The 17390-nt window shown below is 54.8% G+C and overlaps 1 protein-coding gene across 5 annotated transcripts in view; it reads right to left on the bottom strand.

Annotated features, from left to right (window-relative positions):
- Positions 1 to 6: 6 nt before the first annotated feature.
- Positions 7 to 17390, bottom strand: part of THRA (thyroid hormone receptor alpha) — a 60067-nt gene continuing 42683 nt past the window's right edge. For 4 of the 5 annotated variants that reach the window (XM_006022539.3, XM_025202909.1, XM_025202911.1 and 1 more), the window contains 7 exons: positions 17230 to 17291; positions 13449 to 13549; positions 11090 to 11237; positions 10295 to 10500; positions 8193 to 8339; positions 7712 to 7970; positions 7 to 6299 (listed from right to left, as the gene is read on the bottom strand). In XM_006022539.3, the coding sequence (XP_006022601.1) occupies positions 6049 to 6299; positions 7712 to 7970; positions 8193 to 8339; positions 10295 to 10500; positions 11090 to 11237; positions 13449 to 13549; positions 17230 to 17291 (1174 nt within the window). In that variant the 3' untranslated portion in view covers positions 7 to 6048. The remainder of the gene's footprint in view (positions 6300 to 7711; positions 7971 to 8192; positions 8340 to 10294; positions 10501 to 11089; positions 11238 to 13448; positions 13550 to 17229; positions 17292 to 17390) is intronic. The other variant, XM_025202910.1, reaches the window with a different exon arrangement.

The raw sequence follows: 17390 nt of genomic DNA on the forward strand, positions 1-17390 counted from the left end.
GGAAACCCCAAGAGGCAGGGTGAGGGAGTGGGCCCTGGGCAGCAACTGGAGGGGGCTAGCTGTGTGTGGAGTGTTTGGGTCACAGAACCAAGTCAGCAGCCAGGAAAGCTTTGGGGAGAAGGGAGGAAATGTCTGGGCAGCAAGGGCAAATCAGGTCATAGAGGCAGACAGAGTGATGCACAGGGGCATACACACACAAATGTACTCACAGACACACAATGCAGACTAATACCTGCATATACATATACACCCACGTATGCAAGCCAAACTAATGCACTCACACGTATGTGCACATCATCATATATATGGGCCCATACATGTACATATGCATGTGTACGAATGCATGCAGACACACCTAGTCACAGGCACATTTGCACATAACTAAATTAATGCAATCACTCTCTCTTTTTCTCTTTCTCTCACACACCCACAGGTTTATGCCCACAAGCAAAGCCAAACTTAAGGCATTTGCATATGTATGCAGACATCATAACACACTTGGGTGCACACAGGCACACATGTACATTCACACATGTATGCAGTGAACACACACGCACACACACAAAGCCAAACACATGCACTCACACTTGTATGCATTCACAAAATGCACACACCAACATGCACACACATATGAAGCCAGACTACTGCACTCACACGTGTACACAGACACACACAAATACAAAATAATGCAAGAACCACTTCCACACATGCACACAAGTATGCAGTGGGATGGCTGTGGGAGCCAAGCCTGGCTGGGACCCTGCTCTCTCCCTGGACTCCCATGGGAGTCTATCAGGGTGTGGATACTACTTCCCTGAGCATTGGTGACAAGGGCTCCCACCCCTGCCCCAGAGAACCAGGCTGCAGACACTCCACAGCACAGGCTTCAGGCACGGTGTTGGACAGGGGCAGGCAGGCCTGGACTGTGCAGATGGCTTCACACAGGGAGCCCCGTCCTCCTGCTAGGGGGGCGGGGGGAGAAGTCAGGGCAGGATGGAATGACTCATGCCAGAGGGTGAAATGTACAGCCTGCCTCAGACCCCCTGCCTGGGCAACCACTAGCCTGTCCAGCTCCGGTCATTAGTGTTATGCATTAGATTCAGCTGAAGGCCATGCCACTTACCCATTCACCTGGCTGGCACTGACATTACCTGGTGACCTAGCTCTAATGCACGACATACACACACGCTCAGCTCCGGGTCCCCTCCATGCCTTCCCAGAGCCCAAACCAACAAGGGGGCAAGAGCAAAGGGCTGAGGGGGGGAAGCAGGGAAAGACCACCCCAAACCCTGCTCGAGTTACCGCATTTCTAAGAAAAGCTGCTCAGTGGAGTCTCAAAAACATGCTGAAGATGGGAGCATTAAGCTGGGATCTCATCAGAGCTTGCACGGATTCTCTAAGAGCTTAAGACATTTTTGCACCAATATTGCAAAGCAGATGAAGTGCACTCCCTTCTCCCACCCCTCCCACCACCACCCCCATCACCCACCCCCTACCCGCATTTTCTTCCAGGAGCCTGGCTCCTGCCTAGACCCAGCAGCTGCAAAGCATCACACCCAAAGAAGCATGGGTTGGCCAGGAACTTGGCGCAGTACCCCGCCTTCCAGCCTGCACTGTGCATGTATGTGTGTGTGTGGGTGAGGAGGGTGCATGTGTTTGCAAAGAGGGGGGGTGTAAGTGCATTAGACATCCCATTTCTCAGAACTGATCTTTCCCCTTGCCCAGTTAATTGGCCACAGCATTGCTGCAGCTGATGCTGGTGAATACCTATAGTGTTGCTTCAAAGCAGGACTGTCTGATGCCTGTTTTAACCTGGGGGATGTAGGTGGGTTGGGGTAGCAAAAGTGGTCTTGGCTTTCCTAATCACCCCTAGTGCCAGAAGTGGGAGCTAGGACACAAGGCTTCATTTCCAAACTGCCCTTGAGCTTGGGCTTTTGACACCACAAAGAGCCACAGCTATTCCCATTTTTTGCCCCTTCCCTTATTTAAAGAAAATCCTCCAGTATTGGCTGATAACAGCTGAAAGTATGACAGCAGGCACTAGTGACACTCCCAGGATCCAGCCCCTGATGATACTGCAGCACAGATGAAAGCACTGGAGAGGAGGGAAACACCACAGCATTTGCTGCAGCACTGCCAGCCCAGGCCTCCAGCAGTCAGGAGGGCTTTTTTTGTTTTCCTGTTTAATAACCAAATAAGCATCCATTTTCATTGGCTTTCTGTTTTGAGCCCCTCAAGGGGATTCTCCCATCCCGCTGGCAAGCTTTTCTCTGCAGCAAGAAGATCAAGAAAGCCCCTTCCTTTTGGAAATGATTCCATCTTCTTTAGGTGACTCTGGGAGCTGGGACTTTCCCTGAACTGCTAGGTAATGCAAGAGCTGGCAATGCTGAGGAATGGTCAGGTTTCCGTGTTTGGGGCTTCATTTTCCAGAGGACACAGATCATTTGAGTTCTGGGTGATGACACTGGGTGGGAATTTCTTGTGAGTGCAGCTCTGTACCCACCAGCTTGCAGCAACATTACTTCACGGGTCTAAGTTGCATGAATACTGATGCAGGCTAACACTGGAGGGCTTTCAAAAGCCCTCACTCCCCTTTCTGTGCCATCAATGTCTCCTTAGCTGCTGCTGCTCACTTCAGTCAGCCGACTACCATGATAGAGGCAAGGCTTCAGCCAGTATCCAGCTACAGGCATGGCTCTGATTGCCACTAAGCTATCCACAGTCTATCTTTCCCACCTCAGCTGCGTTCCCAACCAGTGCTCTTGGGGAGACAGTGAATTGAAAGCTCCAGTCCAAGCCAAGAAAAGCACTGTTTTTAACTGACCCGTAAAAAATGTTTTTAATAACTTTATATATATATATATAAAATCATCACGGCTTTCTAATCCCTTGTCTGGCTTGGCTTGCCTGATCTTGAGCCTTAAATGGTACATTCAGAAGCCAATCCCTGCAGCTGTGTGTCTCCCCACCCTCCTCCCACTGCCAGCCTCTTGACTGAGGTAAGAAAACAAAAATTCATAACCAAAAGCCCTCACTCCCCTTCCTATGCCATCGCGGGGGGGAGGGGGGATTAAGAGCTAACCCCCCCATGGATATTTCCATATACACACACACATGCGTGTGCACATATATGTATGTATGTAGGTATTGGCTGGGGCTTTGCTAATGGATCAATGGACAGAAAAAGAGACAGGGCATCCTGCAAAGGAAGGCTGGGGTGGAGGGAACTTGAAGCATTGCTACCAGTCAGTGCCCATGACCACAAGCAAGGAAAGTGACTGCAGTGGCTTTACACATGTGAACATGGCTAGTGTGAAAAGTCAAGAAGCCTGACACACTGGGAAATCCTAACAGAGATGCGGGATCTGCTTGTTTGTTTTTAAATCCTTTGAAATCCTCCTTTCCCCTCCCTTGCTCCCTCACACCCCCACCCCGATCCTCCCTTCTCAGGTAAGATGAGGCAAACAAGAAAACAAAAGACAGATGGGAAAGCAGCCTGTGGGGTGGCTGAGGACAGACAGATGGACAGACCCCAGCTGGGCTGTGGGAGCTGCGTTTGGTGATGTTTCTCCTGTAGCCATGCATCTCCCAGCATGGAAGGCACAGGGGTGGGGGAGATCAGGGCTGGGGTGCAGGGGAGCCCCAGGGCAAGCCAAGGGTAATGAGAGCACACAGCCCTTCCTGGGGAATGGCTGCCCAGTGGGCAGGATGGGCTGCAGGGGGCTGGGACAGCACATAGGGTCAGGATGTCAGGGGCAGACCATGAACCCCTCCACACCTCACTGGTTACAACGGTGCTCCCTCCTGCAGCCCTGCTCAATCTGTCCCCTCCCCACTGCCCCGAAGGGCTGTGTAAACCCCTCCCAGCCCAACTCCCTGTGTCTAGTAAGTGCCATTTGGGAGGGCTTTTCACCCTCCACTCCTGCCCCCACGTTCCTCTCTCCACTGCTCCCCTGAGTTGCAGAGAATCAAGGCGTTAAGGTGGCTAGCTGAGCAGAGACTGTGAGCTAGACACTGGCATGATATAGCTGGGGGATAGTATATAGTGCCCTATAGGTATATACAGAACAGACTGGGTGGCAGTATAAGTGCAGTGGGGGGTGAGAGAAGGGGTCTGCTCTGTGGAAAACTGCAGCCCCCATGGGGAGTGGCGTGGGTGGGGCTCAGCACCTGGCCCCTCCCGGGTGGGCTGTAGAAGTGATGACTTCTCTGAGGCAAGTGCCATGGGGCACACTCGTGGATTGGTCTAGGAATGATGGGCCCTGTCCTCAGAGACAAGGAGCAGCAGGCAGTGGGACAGAAACTCTGGCAGGGTGGAGCTTGGCACACTCCTCTGGTTGGGCCATGCTGTGTTCGGTTTGGGAGAAGTCCAACATTTCGGCACCGTTTTAAAAACAGAAGCAGTTCAAATCTGAAGGGTGCTGCTGTGGTTCATGGGAGTGGGAGTCTGGGGGCCTACAGATCCCATTCTCTATGGGCTTGGCTCTCTTGCCAGACTACAACTCCCAGGATGTATCATCCTCTCTCCATCAGAGGAGTCCCTGCCTGTGGTGCATCATGGGAGATGTAGTCAGGGCAGGAGGCCCATCCTATAGAGAATGTGAGCTTAAGTGCCCAAACTACAACCCCAAGGTGGCACCAGGACACTGCCCCTTAAATCAACAGACCATGTTTGCTGGGCGTTTGATGCCTTGACGAAATATTGAAACTCCCTGCATTTTGCTTTGCTTAGCTGAGAACCCAGTTATCTGCTGCAAAATGGTTTCAATTGATAATTACCAACCTCAGGGGCACCTGCTCCCAAGCCCCCCACCCCTCCCCCATGGTTGATTCACCTTTGGGAAACCATCTCAGAACCACGGCCTTTGGCGGAGGAGAGACATTGCAAGGGGAGACACAGGTGCATGGGATGCAGAGGGGGGGCACTGGGGTTTCAGGGCAGCCCTGCCCACCCCATCTAGCCCAAGAGGTAGATGGGCCAAAGCAGAGAGTTTGTGGGGAGAAGTCCCCCAAGGAAACTGCCAGCCCCACCTCAGAGTCCTGATTCTCCGGTCTGGTGGGGGGGGTGAGGAACGGGGAAAGGATGGGCATTCTCCAGCAGTCAGACCTTGCAGCCCTAGCACTGGGGTCGGCTGGCACTCTGGCTCCAAGCCCTGCAGTGCGATGAAACCCCCCGCCCCCATGGGCCATCAAGGCGCCCCCCTGAAATGACCCTATCCACTGCCCACTGGACGCTCCCTCTTTTCCTAAAAAAAGTGCATTTGGCGTTCACACTCGGCTCTGTGACCCCCCGCGTCCAGGAACATCCCCCACTAATAATTTAATAGCTTTTCTCTTTTCAAAGTGCAGTTAGTTCATATTTTAGCCTCTCAGGGAGGGAATAAATGCTAAAAAAAATAAGGAACAAAAGAAGAAGAAAAAAATGCTAAGAGAAAATAATCAAAGGAAAACCTCTGTCGTCTGGGACTGTCCTGTGCAAACAAAAACAATGAACAAAGTCCTCGCAACAAGAGAGGTTCCTTCAGGGGAAGCCATGAGGTATCAGCTGAGCCCAGTGCCAGGGAGATGACAGGACGGAGAATGCCACATGTGTGGAGGGAGGGGGGGGCAGGGACATATTTTTCCTGCAATTGGGTTGAAATCGGGGCTATTTTTCCACCCCTGCCATCCCCCCCAGAATAGAGAGGTTCACAGGAAGTGGCATCCAGGTTGCGATTTCTTTCCCCTTCTCCTCCGATCCAATGCCTACACCCTCCCCCCACCCCCCAGCCCAAGTTTTGTGTGGTCTAAAGCCACGTGTGATACAAGTTTTAGCCCCTCTCCTCCCCCAATCCCGCCCCCCCACCCCCATTGAGAAACGGCAGCGGCCCTGCCCCCTGGCAGGGTGCCTGTTGCGCTGCTCGCTGACGCCCACGCGCGATATTAGGAAAAAAACCCCCAACAAAACAAAAGAACAAATTAAAATGTGTCCAGGAGGTGCCGGGGCGGGGCTCTTGCCCAAGTCCTAGCCCTGCCCCCTGCTCCCACCCTTCCCCCTCCCCATCTGCCCTAGACTTCCTGATCCTCGAAGACCTCGAGGAAGAGGGGTGGGAAAAGCTCAGTGGGGCACTCCACCTTCATGTGCAGGAAGCGGCTGCCGTGGCAGGCACCAATCATGCGCAAGTCGGTCACCTTCATCAGCAGCTTGGGCCAGAAGTGGGGAATGTTGTGTTTGCGATAGTTGATGTAGTGTTCAAACGCCAGCAGGTATGTCTCTTGGCTTTTCTCAATCTTGTCAATGCAGAGCAGCCCGGTGCGGTCTGAGGAGGGATGGACAGGCATCAGGTGTGGGCCATGTGGCAACATGTAGTGGGCGTCTGAACTCCCAGCAGCCCCTCATTCCCTATGAACACCCACGCTGCTCCCTCCCACCAGTATCTATGTCCATCTGTCTCTTGCTTGGGTTGTGCTGCGGGCCCAAGCACTGGGTGGGCTCCCGGTGTAGCACATGCTTATACGTGGCCACTGGCAGAGCCTCATGCACGTTGCACCCAGGGGCTTTTTCTCCCATAACCCAGACCCTGACTCTAGAGCAAAGGGAGCACTCCCTTGGCTGGCACTATAATAGCTGTTACCATGGGGAAGAGATCTAGGAGCCATTATGGACAGTTCGCTAAAAACATCAGCTTAGTGCTCAGCAGCCATCAAAAAGGCAAAAAAAAAAATGTTAGGAGTTATTATGAATGGAATTGGAAACAAAATTGAAAGTATCATCATGCCCCTTTATTAAACCATAGTGCATCCACCCCTTGAATACTCTGCCCATTTCTAGTCCCCACACCTCAAAAAGGATACAGAAGAACTAGAGAATGTCCACAGAAGGGCAAAAAGAATGATTAGTGGTATGGAGGAGCTTCCATATGAGGAGAGACTACAGAGGCCAGGCCTGTTCAGTTTAGAAAAGAGATGCTTGAGGGAGGGACATGACAGGGATTTACAAAATAGTCAATAGCGAAGAGAAAGTAATTGGGAATTTATTATTTACTCTCTCTCACAAGACAAGAACTAAGGGTGCCAAAATGAAACGAGTAGGTAGTAAGTTTAAAACTAACAAAAAGAAATTCTTTTTCACACTGTGTGTCATTCAAGTGTGGAACCCATTGTCACAAGAGACTGTGGAAGCTGATAGTTTAGCCAGATTTTGAAAGGGATTGGATAAATTTTGGGAGGAAAGGGGCATCAGTAGCTATTGACCATGGGAGCTAGGGATATAGCCTCTGAATCAGAATTTCCTAGACCTTAAACCCTAGAGGCTGCAACTGAGAGAGGAACAGTAGAAAAAACCCTGGTCACTCTCCCTTTCAGCATCTGCTCTCTGCCACTGAGTGACACAGGATCCTGGGCAAAATGGATCTATGGTCTGACTCAGTAAATGTTCTATGTTCTTATGGTACCAATAGTAGGTGCTTTACCCTCCTTTTAGGCACTGAGTTGATGCATCTTTCACAGAGGGCACTGGGGGGAGCCAGGGGCCAGAGCTGAGGTCCAGGCTGCCATCTCAAGCTTCAGCTGAACCATTATAAAGGATAGGGAGGAACCACCCAGCTGCAGAAGCCACACTAGTGTCTGGCCAGGTGCATGTTGAGAATATCTGCCCCTACCCTGCAGCAGCAGGGTACAGGTGGGCGCAGGTTGGGTGCGGTGGGGGAGGTGGTAAAGGGCCGGCTGTTACCTGAGGACATCAGCAACACTGCCTGGAGGAGCGCAACTTCAGTGTCATCCAGGTTGAAGGCAGAGAGCGACTTGCCCAGGTCAAAGATGGCGTCTGACACCACGCCCAGCCCACCATTCTTCAGCTGCTCCCGCTTGACGGCCATCTCGCCGCTCAGCGTTAGAGTCTCGCTTTCAGGGTCGTAGCGCACTGCTGCTCTCAGGGACATGATCTCCATACAGCAGCCCTTCAGCCGGATGATCTGGTCTTCGCAAGGCAGCTGCGCACAAGGCACATAGGAGGGTCAGATGGGGGGGCAGACATCCTCTTTTCCTGACCCAAGACCCTGCCTCTCCCTCACTGTCTCCTTCCATTTGTCCGCTCCTTCCAACCCTCTTCCCAACCCCTCACTCTATCCCTTCTATCAAGACCCTTCTCACCTTCCCACAAGCCCCTCTTCCAACCCCCCCATCCCCAACTGTGCTCTCCACCCCTCTCCTACCTCCGCAAACATGGGCAGTTTTTTGGCAAAGTCCACCACGCGGGTGATGGCCGGGGTGATGATTTTTGTAAACTCGCTGAATGCTTCCAGGTCGACCTTGTCCCCATCAGGCATTGAAGCCATGGGAGACTGGCCAATGTCTTCAGGCTGCAGGGAAGGATAGCACTACATGTTAGCGGCCTGCCAGCCATGCACCCGAGTGCTGGCTGGGACCCTCTTCCCAGCCTGTCCCCCATCCAAGCCTTTTAGGGAAGAGAAACAGGCCTCAACAGTCCCTGGGAGAGGACTGAGGGGGATAAGGCCGTCTCCACAACCCCAGCTCCATCTATCCAAGAGAAGCCTCCCTTGTGGTGGGTGTATGCCAGGAGAGGGGAGGTGAAAGGGACACAGGAGGAGACTTTGATTACACCCCTGAATAGAGGCTGAGTTGGGGAGAATTCATCTGTCATACACCCAATAAGCAGCTGATCTGGGAAGAGAACCCAGGTGTCCTGACTCCACCCCTTTCCCCTTCCAGAGCCAGGGAGAAAGCCAAGCATCCTGACTCCCAGTCCCCTGGTGCAACCACTAGACCCTTTTCCCCTTGCAGAGCTGGGAAAAGAACTCAGTAGTCCTGGTATCCCTTTCCTGCATCCCCCTGCTCCACCTTGTCAACAGTGAAGCTCAATTCACAGGCTTCCCTTGGGCTCCAGGGACACCCAAGAGCTGCAACCAGGAGAGGGAGCTCCTTCCCTGGCCAAGCCCCAGCCACATGAGGGAGACCAGGGGAGACTTCCTTCCCTTCCGGCCCATCTGCTGGGGGGAGGGATGGGGGGGACACAGCGCAGCTGTCCCATTCATTCACCACGCACTAGGAGATTTAACCCTTCACAAGCTTCAAGGCAGCAGCAGGGAGGGGCAGGGGTTGTTAGCTGCAACAGTGGCAAGTCCTTCCCTGGGGTGATGGCATGGGGCTGGAGGCTTCTTCCTTTCAGTGGTGGGGGGGGGTGGGGATTTGTGTCTTCTCCCACTATTCCCAGTACATCAGGGTTCAGTGCAGACCCTCATGCTGTGATCCCCAGCTAAATCCTCACTGAGCACAGCAACAGAGCTGGGAATGGAACCCAGGAGTCCCAGCTCCGTCCCCTGCTCTAACCACTAGACTCCATGTCCCTTCCATTACTGGGAAGAGAATCCGGGAGACCTGGCTTTAACTCCTGTGACCACGCTGCATCTTCTCCCCAGGTCCTGAACCCCAGGCTAATGGCTGGCGCAGTGTACACGTCTGGTAGGACTGCAGTGTTTGTGTGCCTGGGTTCTTTCCCACTTCCTGCCACAACGAGGTGCTCTCTTCCACCCCTAAGATTCTCCAAGACACCCATGAGCTTGGACTGGGACTCCATGTCTTTAGCCTTAAAGTCATGGGTTCGAATCCAGAATGGGACAGCAGGGCCAGAAGGCAGCCACAGCCCAGGAGTGTTTTGGTGGCCCATGAATGAAATACAGTTTCTGGGACTTGGTCCAGTTTGTAGCAGCTGTCATAAAGCCCCTCCCTCCTCACTGGCCTGAATGCAAGGTGGACCAAGGGTGCCCTGAATCCCTAAGCAGTCCCATCCCTGTGATGGTGGGGCATGGGAAAGGGTCACAGAAGCAGGGAGGAGTCGTGAGGTCCACAGTCTACTGTCCATGGATGAGGACCCCAAATTTCAATCACCCTGGTATTGTGGCTCTGACACCCCATGGGAGCAGGACAGCACTGCCTCAGTGGAAGGGGGTTGAATGCAACAGCTGCAGATGCTGATCCACACGCATTTGACACCTGAATGAACTCACAGATTTGCCCCAGTGACAGAGCAAAGGAAAAGGACAAAAGTAACCCTCAGCTACTGCCAACAATGGCTCCACACTGCAGGGAGAGCCAAGTACACTTGCACACACGTGACAACAGGTGTATTAGCAGGCCTTGCACGATGGGCAAGGGCATGCATGTGTGACGGGAAGGGGTTTGCAGAGTGGGTGAAGGTATGTACATGAGCAACCCTGCACACATGTGTGCAATGCAGAGGTGCAGCTTGTGGCCTGGGCGTGGGTCCGCATCAGGTGAGTGGGAGTTGTGCCCTCACCAGGAATTTCCGTTTCTGTTTCCAGTGGCTGCCCTGGGCATTGGTGCTGCGATGCGCCTCAGTCACTACGTGGATCAGCTCCCACTCCTCGGCACTGGGCTCTGGGCGGTGCTGCAGAGACTTGATCATCTCCTCCTTGCGCCGCCGCTCCCGGTTCTCCTCAATCAGCTTCCTCTTGGCTACCCTCTTGGAGTCATCCAGCACCACTGGGGATGGCAGAGGCAGAGAAGGGGCATGAATACATGTGGTGGCTGTGGCTCCCTGCACCCAGAATTTGGCAGCACACAGCAGCATCAGTGATTGGACAAGGCACCACATCATGTGACCTGTGGACAGGACAGGTTCCAACCCACCAGGACAAGGTATCTCAGGCTGGGTTAGCCCCTCCAGGAGCTGGTGTCACCCATGGGGCCTAGTTCTAAGTGGAATACTGCTAGGTGGGAGCAGTAAGGGGGCCTGAGAACATCCATGCTAGAGACTGGAGATGGTGCCATCAGGTGTGGGGAGCTCTGCTCCTTCCTGTGCTCTAGAAGTCACAGAACATAACCCCTGCAGCCTCTGACACTGCCCTCCCCTCATCCCCCCACCCTTCTCCATAAGTGTCCTCCATGCATTCAATCCTTGTTGCCCCATACAGCCCTCTCCACCCATGCCCACTCCCTCCTTCCCCATTCATTCATATGCCCATGCCCACACAGGTAACAGAGGCATGATCCTAGAGGTCTCTAGAGTGCGGCAGACTGAGATATGACAGGATCCAGTGAGTAGGTGTTGAAGCCACCCTGAGGCCCTTACAGTCCATGGCCATGCCCACAGAGATGCACTTCTTGAAGCGGCACAGCTGGCACTGGTTGCGGGTGATCTTGTCGATGATGCAGCAGCCATCATATTTGCAGGAGTAGGTGGGGTGCAGGTTCTTCTGGATGGTCCGTCGGAAAAAGCCCTGTGGGAAGCGAGACAGGTCCCAGTGAGTCTCCTGCTCGGTTGGCCCAACACAGGCAGAGTCCTCTGCAGAGCATGCTGTCCTTGGCCACACCACTGTCCACCCCTTGTTCTGGGGGGAGGGTGGGGAGTGGGGGGGGGAGGAGGCATCCATGTATTGTGAGAGCTGCTGGACTCAGCTCTGGCAATCCTGTTCCAGACAGAGGCAGTGCTGGGTGGGAGAGGGCTGTACTGTATGTGTTTGCGCCCAGCCACATCCTCCGCTGCCTCCTTGGGAGGGCAAGTAAGCAAGGGTCACCACTGCCCAGCTCTGGCCGAGGGAGACAGATCCTGTGCTCAGGGTGAGGAGCAATGTTATTATGAATGGCCTTTGGGGCAAGTACCAATGACCTCTAGAATCCCTGAGGAACCTTGCCCAGCATCCAGACCTGGCAAGGAAGGAAGGGGGATGCAAAGAGCTGGTGACTTCTTGTTAACTGACACACAGTGCTGCCAGGGCTAGGGGCAGAACACAGAATCGCTATGTCACAGCATACTGCTCTAACTAAACCATCCAGATCCCTCTAGACTAGGAGCCCACTGACAGAGTGGGAATAGCATGATAGGAAAAGGGGGAGAGAGAGGAAAAGACATGGAGGTCTGTGTGTTTGTCAGGACTGGTTAGGAGCTGTTTGGAGGTTTGGGTGAATGTCTTTGGTTGCTGAAAACAGCTTTACCAAGTTGCCCTAAGTTTTGCCAGTGATTTTCCAACCAACCCTCGCACCTACCTGCCCCCACTCAGCCCTGGTTTGTGCCTACATGGATTGATCAAGTGCCTCCTGTACATATGCAAGGAGCCAAACACTGCCCTAGCTGTCAGCCAAACTCATGCACCCGTGTCTATTGAGATCTAGTGCTGGAAGTAGCTGTGCAGGTCCTGGTCACCCATCAGGCATCAGCATCCCTGACAAAACCCATCTGTCTTGGTTTTGGCATGTATGCACAGACAGACACCCTGGCCAAGCTGTGCGACTCCTGCCCCCCATCCCGACTTTGGACACAGACACCCCTTGCAGGGCACCTGGTGAATTCCCCAGCTGTTTGTGAGGGAGGGAAGGAGGCTTTCTGTTTCCCACCCCCTGCCTCCCCCACTTCCCTCACTGCTGCTCCTGAACCTGAATGATGGCTTTTAGGGAAGGGGAGCAGGGAGGGAGAAGAATTTTCTTCAGTCACTCCCAGGAGATGGGGCTGCAGATGAGTGCTGCACAAGAGACACAAGCTGCCCCCTGCCCCCAGGACCAGGCTCAGGGTGGAAAATCCTCAGAAGCTGGAAAGGCTCCATCTCTGACCAGGCTCTTGCCCTGATCTTACCTCCTTGATGCAGGAGCTCCCTGTGACCTAGCCTAATGCTAGGTGAGTCCTAATGGCAGGCTAAGAGCAAGAGGCACATGGAGACCTCAGTGCCCATCTACAGGGCACCTCCTGCTGGACTGAGACAAGAAAACCCATTCCACAATCCCTAGCAACCAAGGTCATGCAGCAAGTTGGGAATGGAACCCAGGTGTCCTGGCCATCTTTCATTCCAGTTGGGAAGCCCCTGCCCTTGTGCCCCATGGTGGGGTCACGCCAGGCATCCCACACCTGGTGCTGTCAGTAGCTTGAATAGAGAGGCCAGTGCCAAAAGCAGGCCTGGAGGAGGCCTCCAGCATGGTCCCTGATCAGGCCTCATGGCAAAAAAGCCCCACATATAGCCCTGGGCTAAAACTAAGGGGCAATTGCTCTCCCAGCAATGAAATGCAGCTGCTTTTGGGATGCAGCATAGAGGTTGCTTGAGGGCTGCAGAGCAATGCCTACCTAATGATTTAGGGCAGAAGTGAAGAGAGATCCCTGGTCTGCCTTGAGTGATGATGGCACACCTCCCTTCTGCACCATGCTGCGGCACTGGAGTCAGCAGTGACTAAGAGGGGGCAGGGGCCCCTAGAGAGCTCCTGTTCTATGCAGTACAGCACCCCTAGCACTGCACTGGCGGATTGCAAACAGCACTAAGGGCACAGCATCCTTCCACTATAGGTGCTACCTGGAGACCCCTTCATGCACTGACCAGGCTGAAGGCTGCTGAGCCTGGCTGCATTCTCACTAAAAAGGCACCTCCCTCCTCTCTTGCTCTGCAAGCCCTATGCCCCATGGGTCTATGAGAGGCTGCACCTTTTGCCAGGTTGCGCCCATGCCTTACCTTGCAGCCCTCACAGGTGATACAGCGGTAGTGGTACCCTGTAGCTTTGTCACCGCACACGACACATTGTTCATCTTTGTCCAGGTAACTAGGGATGTACCCTGGGGAGGAGACAGAGTCTGGAGGTCAGAACACTGGGGCCACAACAGCCAGGCCCAGCCCCAGAGGAATGGGGAGGCACCACCACCTGGAGGGCACATGGACAGCTGGGCACCCAAGCATGCATATATGCATGTGGGTGCAAGCACATGCATGTGGGAGCATTCACAGATTCGTAGATTGTTAGGGGCTGGAAGGGACCTAGCAGATCATCGGGTCTATGCAAATACACGTTAAGGCACTTTTGCAAACATGTCAATATGCACACTGCTATGCACACGTGTACGCATGATTTACTGGTGGGAACAGGGGACAGTGATCCTGCTTTGCCCAGACAAGACAGGGCAGGGGGTCTCAGGGGCAGGATGGGCCCAGCGTATACACTGTAAGAGACGCAACTGGAGCACAAACTTTAGGCCCACTTTAGGATTAGGGTTAGGGTTAGAAGCCTTGTTCCCAACACCCAGAGCTGGCTGCTGAGTGCTGCCTATGCCCACATAACAGTACAGCCAGCCAGTAGCAGGAGCCCCACTCTGTGCCCTGCCATTATCCCAATCCCCCACTACCCCAAGAGGTGCAGAGGCCTTGCGCTAGTTGCAGGCAAGTCAGGGTGACACTCCTCCCTCCAGAGTCACTACTGAAAGGTTGATTCCTTCACAGGGCAGATGAAAGCCAGGGCCAGCTCTGTGTGAATACCCCACAGTGCACATATCCCCCCTGCTTGGACTCTGCACAACAGGATGAAGAGGCAGAAACAGGGACAGAGACCCAGCGGCCTGCACTGCAGGAGGCCTTCATGAATGACAACAGCAAGAACGAGGAGCTGCCGACAGGCGTCACCGTAAACGCACAACTGCATGAAATCCAACCACGCGCGGTTCCTTGGGCAACAGGCAAAGCAGCTCTGTACCATGTGCATTGAGAGACGGGCTCCTCATGGCTCCAAGGAGGAGAGAGGCCTGATGCACAGCCAGGCTGGGCTGGTGCCAGGGCTGCTTCCTTCCTGCCCTCACCCTGCAGTCATGCAGCTGTGAGCCCAGGAGGCAAAGGGACTTGACTCAGGGCACCAGGGAGTCTGTGGCAGGGCAGAGACTTGACCCCCACCTTGTCTCCCAGCACTGGCTGCCCCATGGGTGGAGGCCTTAAAGCCAGTGCAAAGATAGCCTGCCTCCTACTTGGTAAACATCACTTGGGAGAGGCTTAAAGCTGACTCAGGCACCCATGGCCCATGCCAGACTCAGAGAGCTTTGCAGTGGGGCTGTGCCTCCCAAGAAACCAAGCCCTTTGCAGCTGGACCTGGTTGACCTGGAAGGAATGGGGCTGCAGAAGGTGTCAGGACAGCCATTGTAAAGAGAGCCAGCTAGGCTGGTGGGCTGGCGGTGGGCGCACAGTCAGAGAGCAGGACACACCGGAGAGCTCCCAGGCCTGCAGGGAAGAGGAGAAACTGAGGTACAGAGAGGAGATGGGCTGTGCCTACTGTCCTGCGGAGACCCTGGCCCCTCTGTACCCCCAAGGGATCACTCCACAGTGCCCCGCAGGGCTTCCTGGATCCACAGGAGGCCCCAAAATCCTGGGGTTGGCCCTGACACTGCCCCATCTGTGTGTGTGTGGGGGGGAGCTATGCCCCTCCCACATGCTAGACACAGTGGGAGAAGCTAGACACTGAAGGGGTTAAAGGAAAGGGGGGTTGGGGGGATGTAAATAGGTTTGTTCAGCCCCAGACCCTTCCGAGCTAGGGTGGCGGGGGGGGGGGGGCGGAGCCAGGCCCACTGTTTTTTCTGAAAGGCAATTTAAAGAGGGAGGTCAGGGCTGTTGGTGCAGAAGGGCCCCAGCCCTGAATGTTTCCCCTCCCTCCTTCCCAATAAAGAAAGGCCTCATTATACTGGGAGGGGGGTGCAGATGAGCCCACCCCCACCCAGTGCCCCCTTTGTCTGCTCAGCTCACGTGACCTGCCTTCCCAGCTCTGTTGGTGGCAGAGGGGCCTGTCCCCTTGCTCACCAGGCCAGGGCCTCCTGACAATGCCCCACTGTCACTGCTTTTGTCTGGGTTTGGGAAGAGCTGGCCCCACCCACCCCCATGGCCTTGGGGTGACCTCGCTGGTGGGGGAGGGCGGCATGGCCGAGTTGGTGCTGCTCAGCCCAAGGGGAGTCCCAGAAAGGCTGTGTCTGTCCCTTGTGCCCCTCATTGGGGAAACTGAGGCAGCCACTGAAGAGGCAGAGAAAGGCAGTGACGGAGCTGGGGAGAGAACCCAGGAATCCTACCCCGCCTCTGCATCTCTAATCCAGCAGGTTCCACCTGCCTCCCAGAGCTGGGGAGAGAACCCAGGCGTCCTGGCACCCAGCCCCCCCTCCCCGCTTTAAGCCAGCAGTCTCCCCTCCCTTGCCAGCCCAGGCATTCTTGTCAGCCTTGCTGCTGCTGTTAGCAGCAAAACTGAGGAAAAGGGTAATTTCAGCAAACAGCTGCAGGGTCCAGAGAGCTTCCGGTTTGCTGGAAATTCTGAAAAAATGTTGATTTTGGTCCAATTTGGATTGGAGCCATTAAAAAAAAAATAAACCTCCTGTGAACCAGAAACCCTGCTTTCAGCCAGCACAGGCTCTGGGCTCTGCCTCTGGCCAGGGAGGGGAGCGGGGGAGCGCTCCTGGTTAAAGCAGGAGGCCTGGGAGCCAGGACTCCTGGGTTCTACTCTCATCTGTACCGTGGATGTCAGGGAACAAGACAGAACCTACCTCCCCTATCCCCATAAACCTGCCCATGTGAGACCCCCAGGGCAGCCACTTCTGCCCTAAGGGGGTATGTAATGGACACCTGCCCTGCCTGCATCTCCTGGGAGCATGACTATAGCAGGTACCCACGCATGCATGCGTGTTCAGGTGGGTGTTCTCAGGAGCCTGTATGTGTGTGTGTGCACGCAAGGTGCTGTGGACTCAAGCATTGGCCTGCACATGGGGACAGTGTTGGTGGGGGACGGGGGCTGTGGCAACTGGAAGCAGATGTCAGGCCAGCTGGGACACTGCGTTGCTTATCTGCCCCACCCAGTGTTACCCCAGGGTCCAGCCCCAACTACACATGTGCTGGTTCAGGGAGGCCAGGACTCCATGAGGGAGATGGTCTATGTTGGCTTCTCCTGGCATCTCCAATGGAGGGACCCAGCAGAGGCTGGTTCCTGGAGCCCTCACTCTAGCTCTGGACAAGCCTCCCTACCCCCACAATGTGCCCCTTGTCACCCCCACCACAGCAGCAGGGAGCGCTGTCAGCACCAGCAGTGGGAGCAGGCTCTGCCGCAGCCTTGGGGAACAACACTTTCCACCATTATCTAGGGCTTGCAGAGTTCCATGCTCCCTCTTGCCAGAGCCGATACCCTCAGCTGACCCTGCTCAACCTCCTGCTGAGAGTCCCAGGACTTGCAGGGAGGGGCTGGCGGGGGGATGAGAATGGGATCCAGCCCCTCCCCTGCCCCTGGGGGAACCAGTCTGTTGCTCCCACTAGCTTGAGGACTGGGTGCTGAGCCTTGGTAGGATCCTGCTGCCCCCCACCTCTGGGGCTGGCCCTGAAGCCTAGGAAGCAGCTGTTTGACCCACCAGATGGGCACACAAGGTAGAGGGTGCAGGGGGCTCCAGCTACCTAGGCTGGGGTGGGGGAGTAGGGACAGGCTGCCCTAGGGGTGGTCCAGAGGGGTCAGTACCTGACATGCTGCTCTTCACCGAACATTGGCTGCTCTTTCTTTTGCGTTTCCCATCCGGCCACCTGCAGGGGAGACATGGGGAGTCCTGGTTATCGACTGCAGTGATGGCCTCTCTGCCTCCACCCACCCTGCCATGACCCACAGCTCACAAGCCTCCCTCC

This window comes from Alligator sinensis, unplaced genomic scaffold (assembly GCF_000455745.1).
Source record: "Alligator sinensis unplaced genomic scaffold, ASM45574v1 scaffold886_1, whole genome shotgun sequence".
NCBI classification, from domain to species: domain Eukaryota; kingdom Metazoa; phylum Chordata; order Crocodylia; family Alligatoridae; genus Alligator; species Alligator sinensis.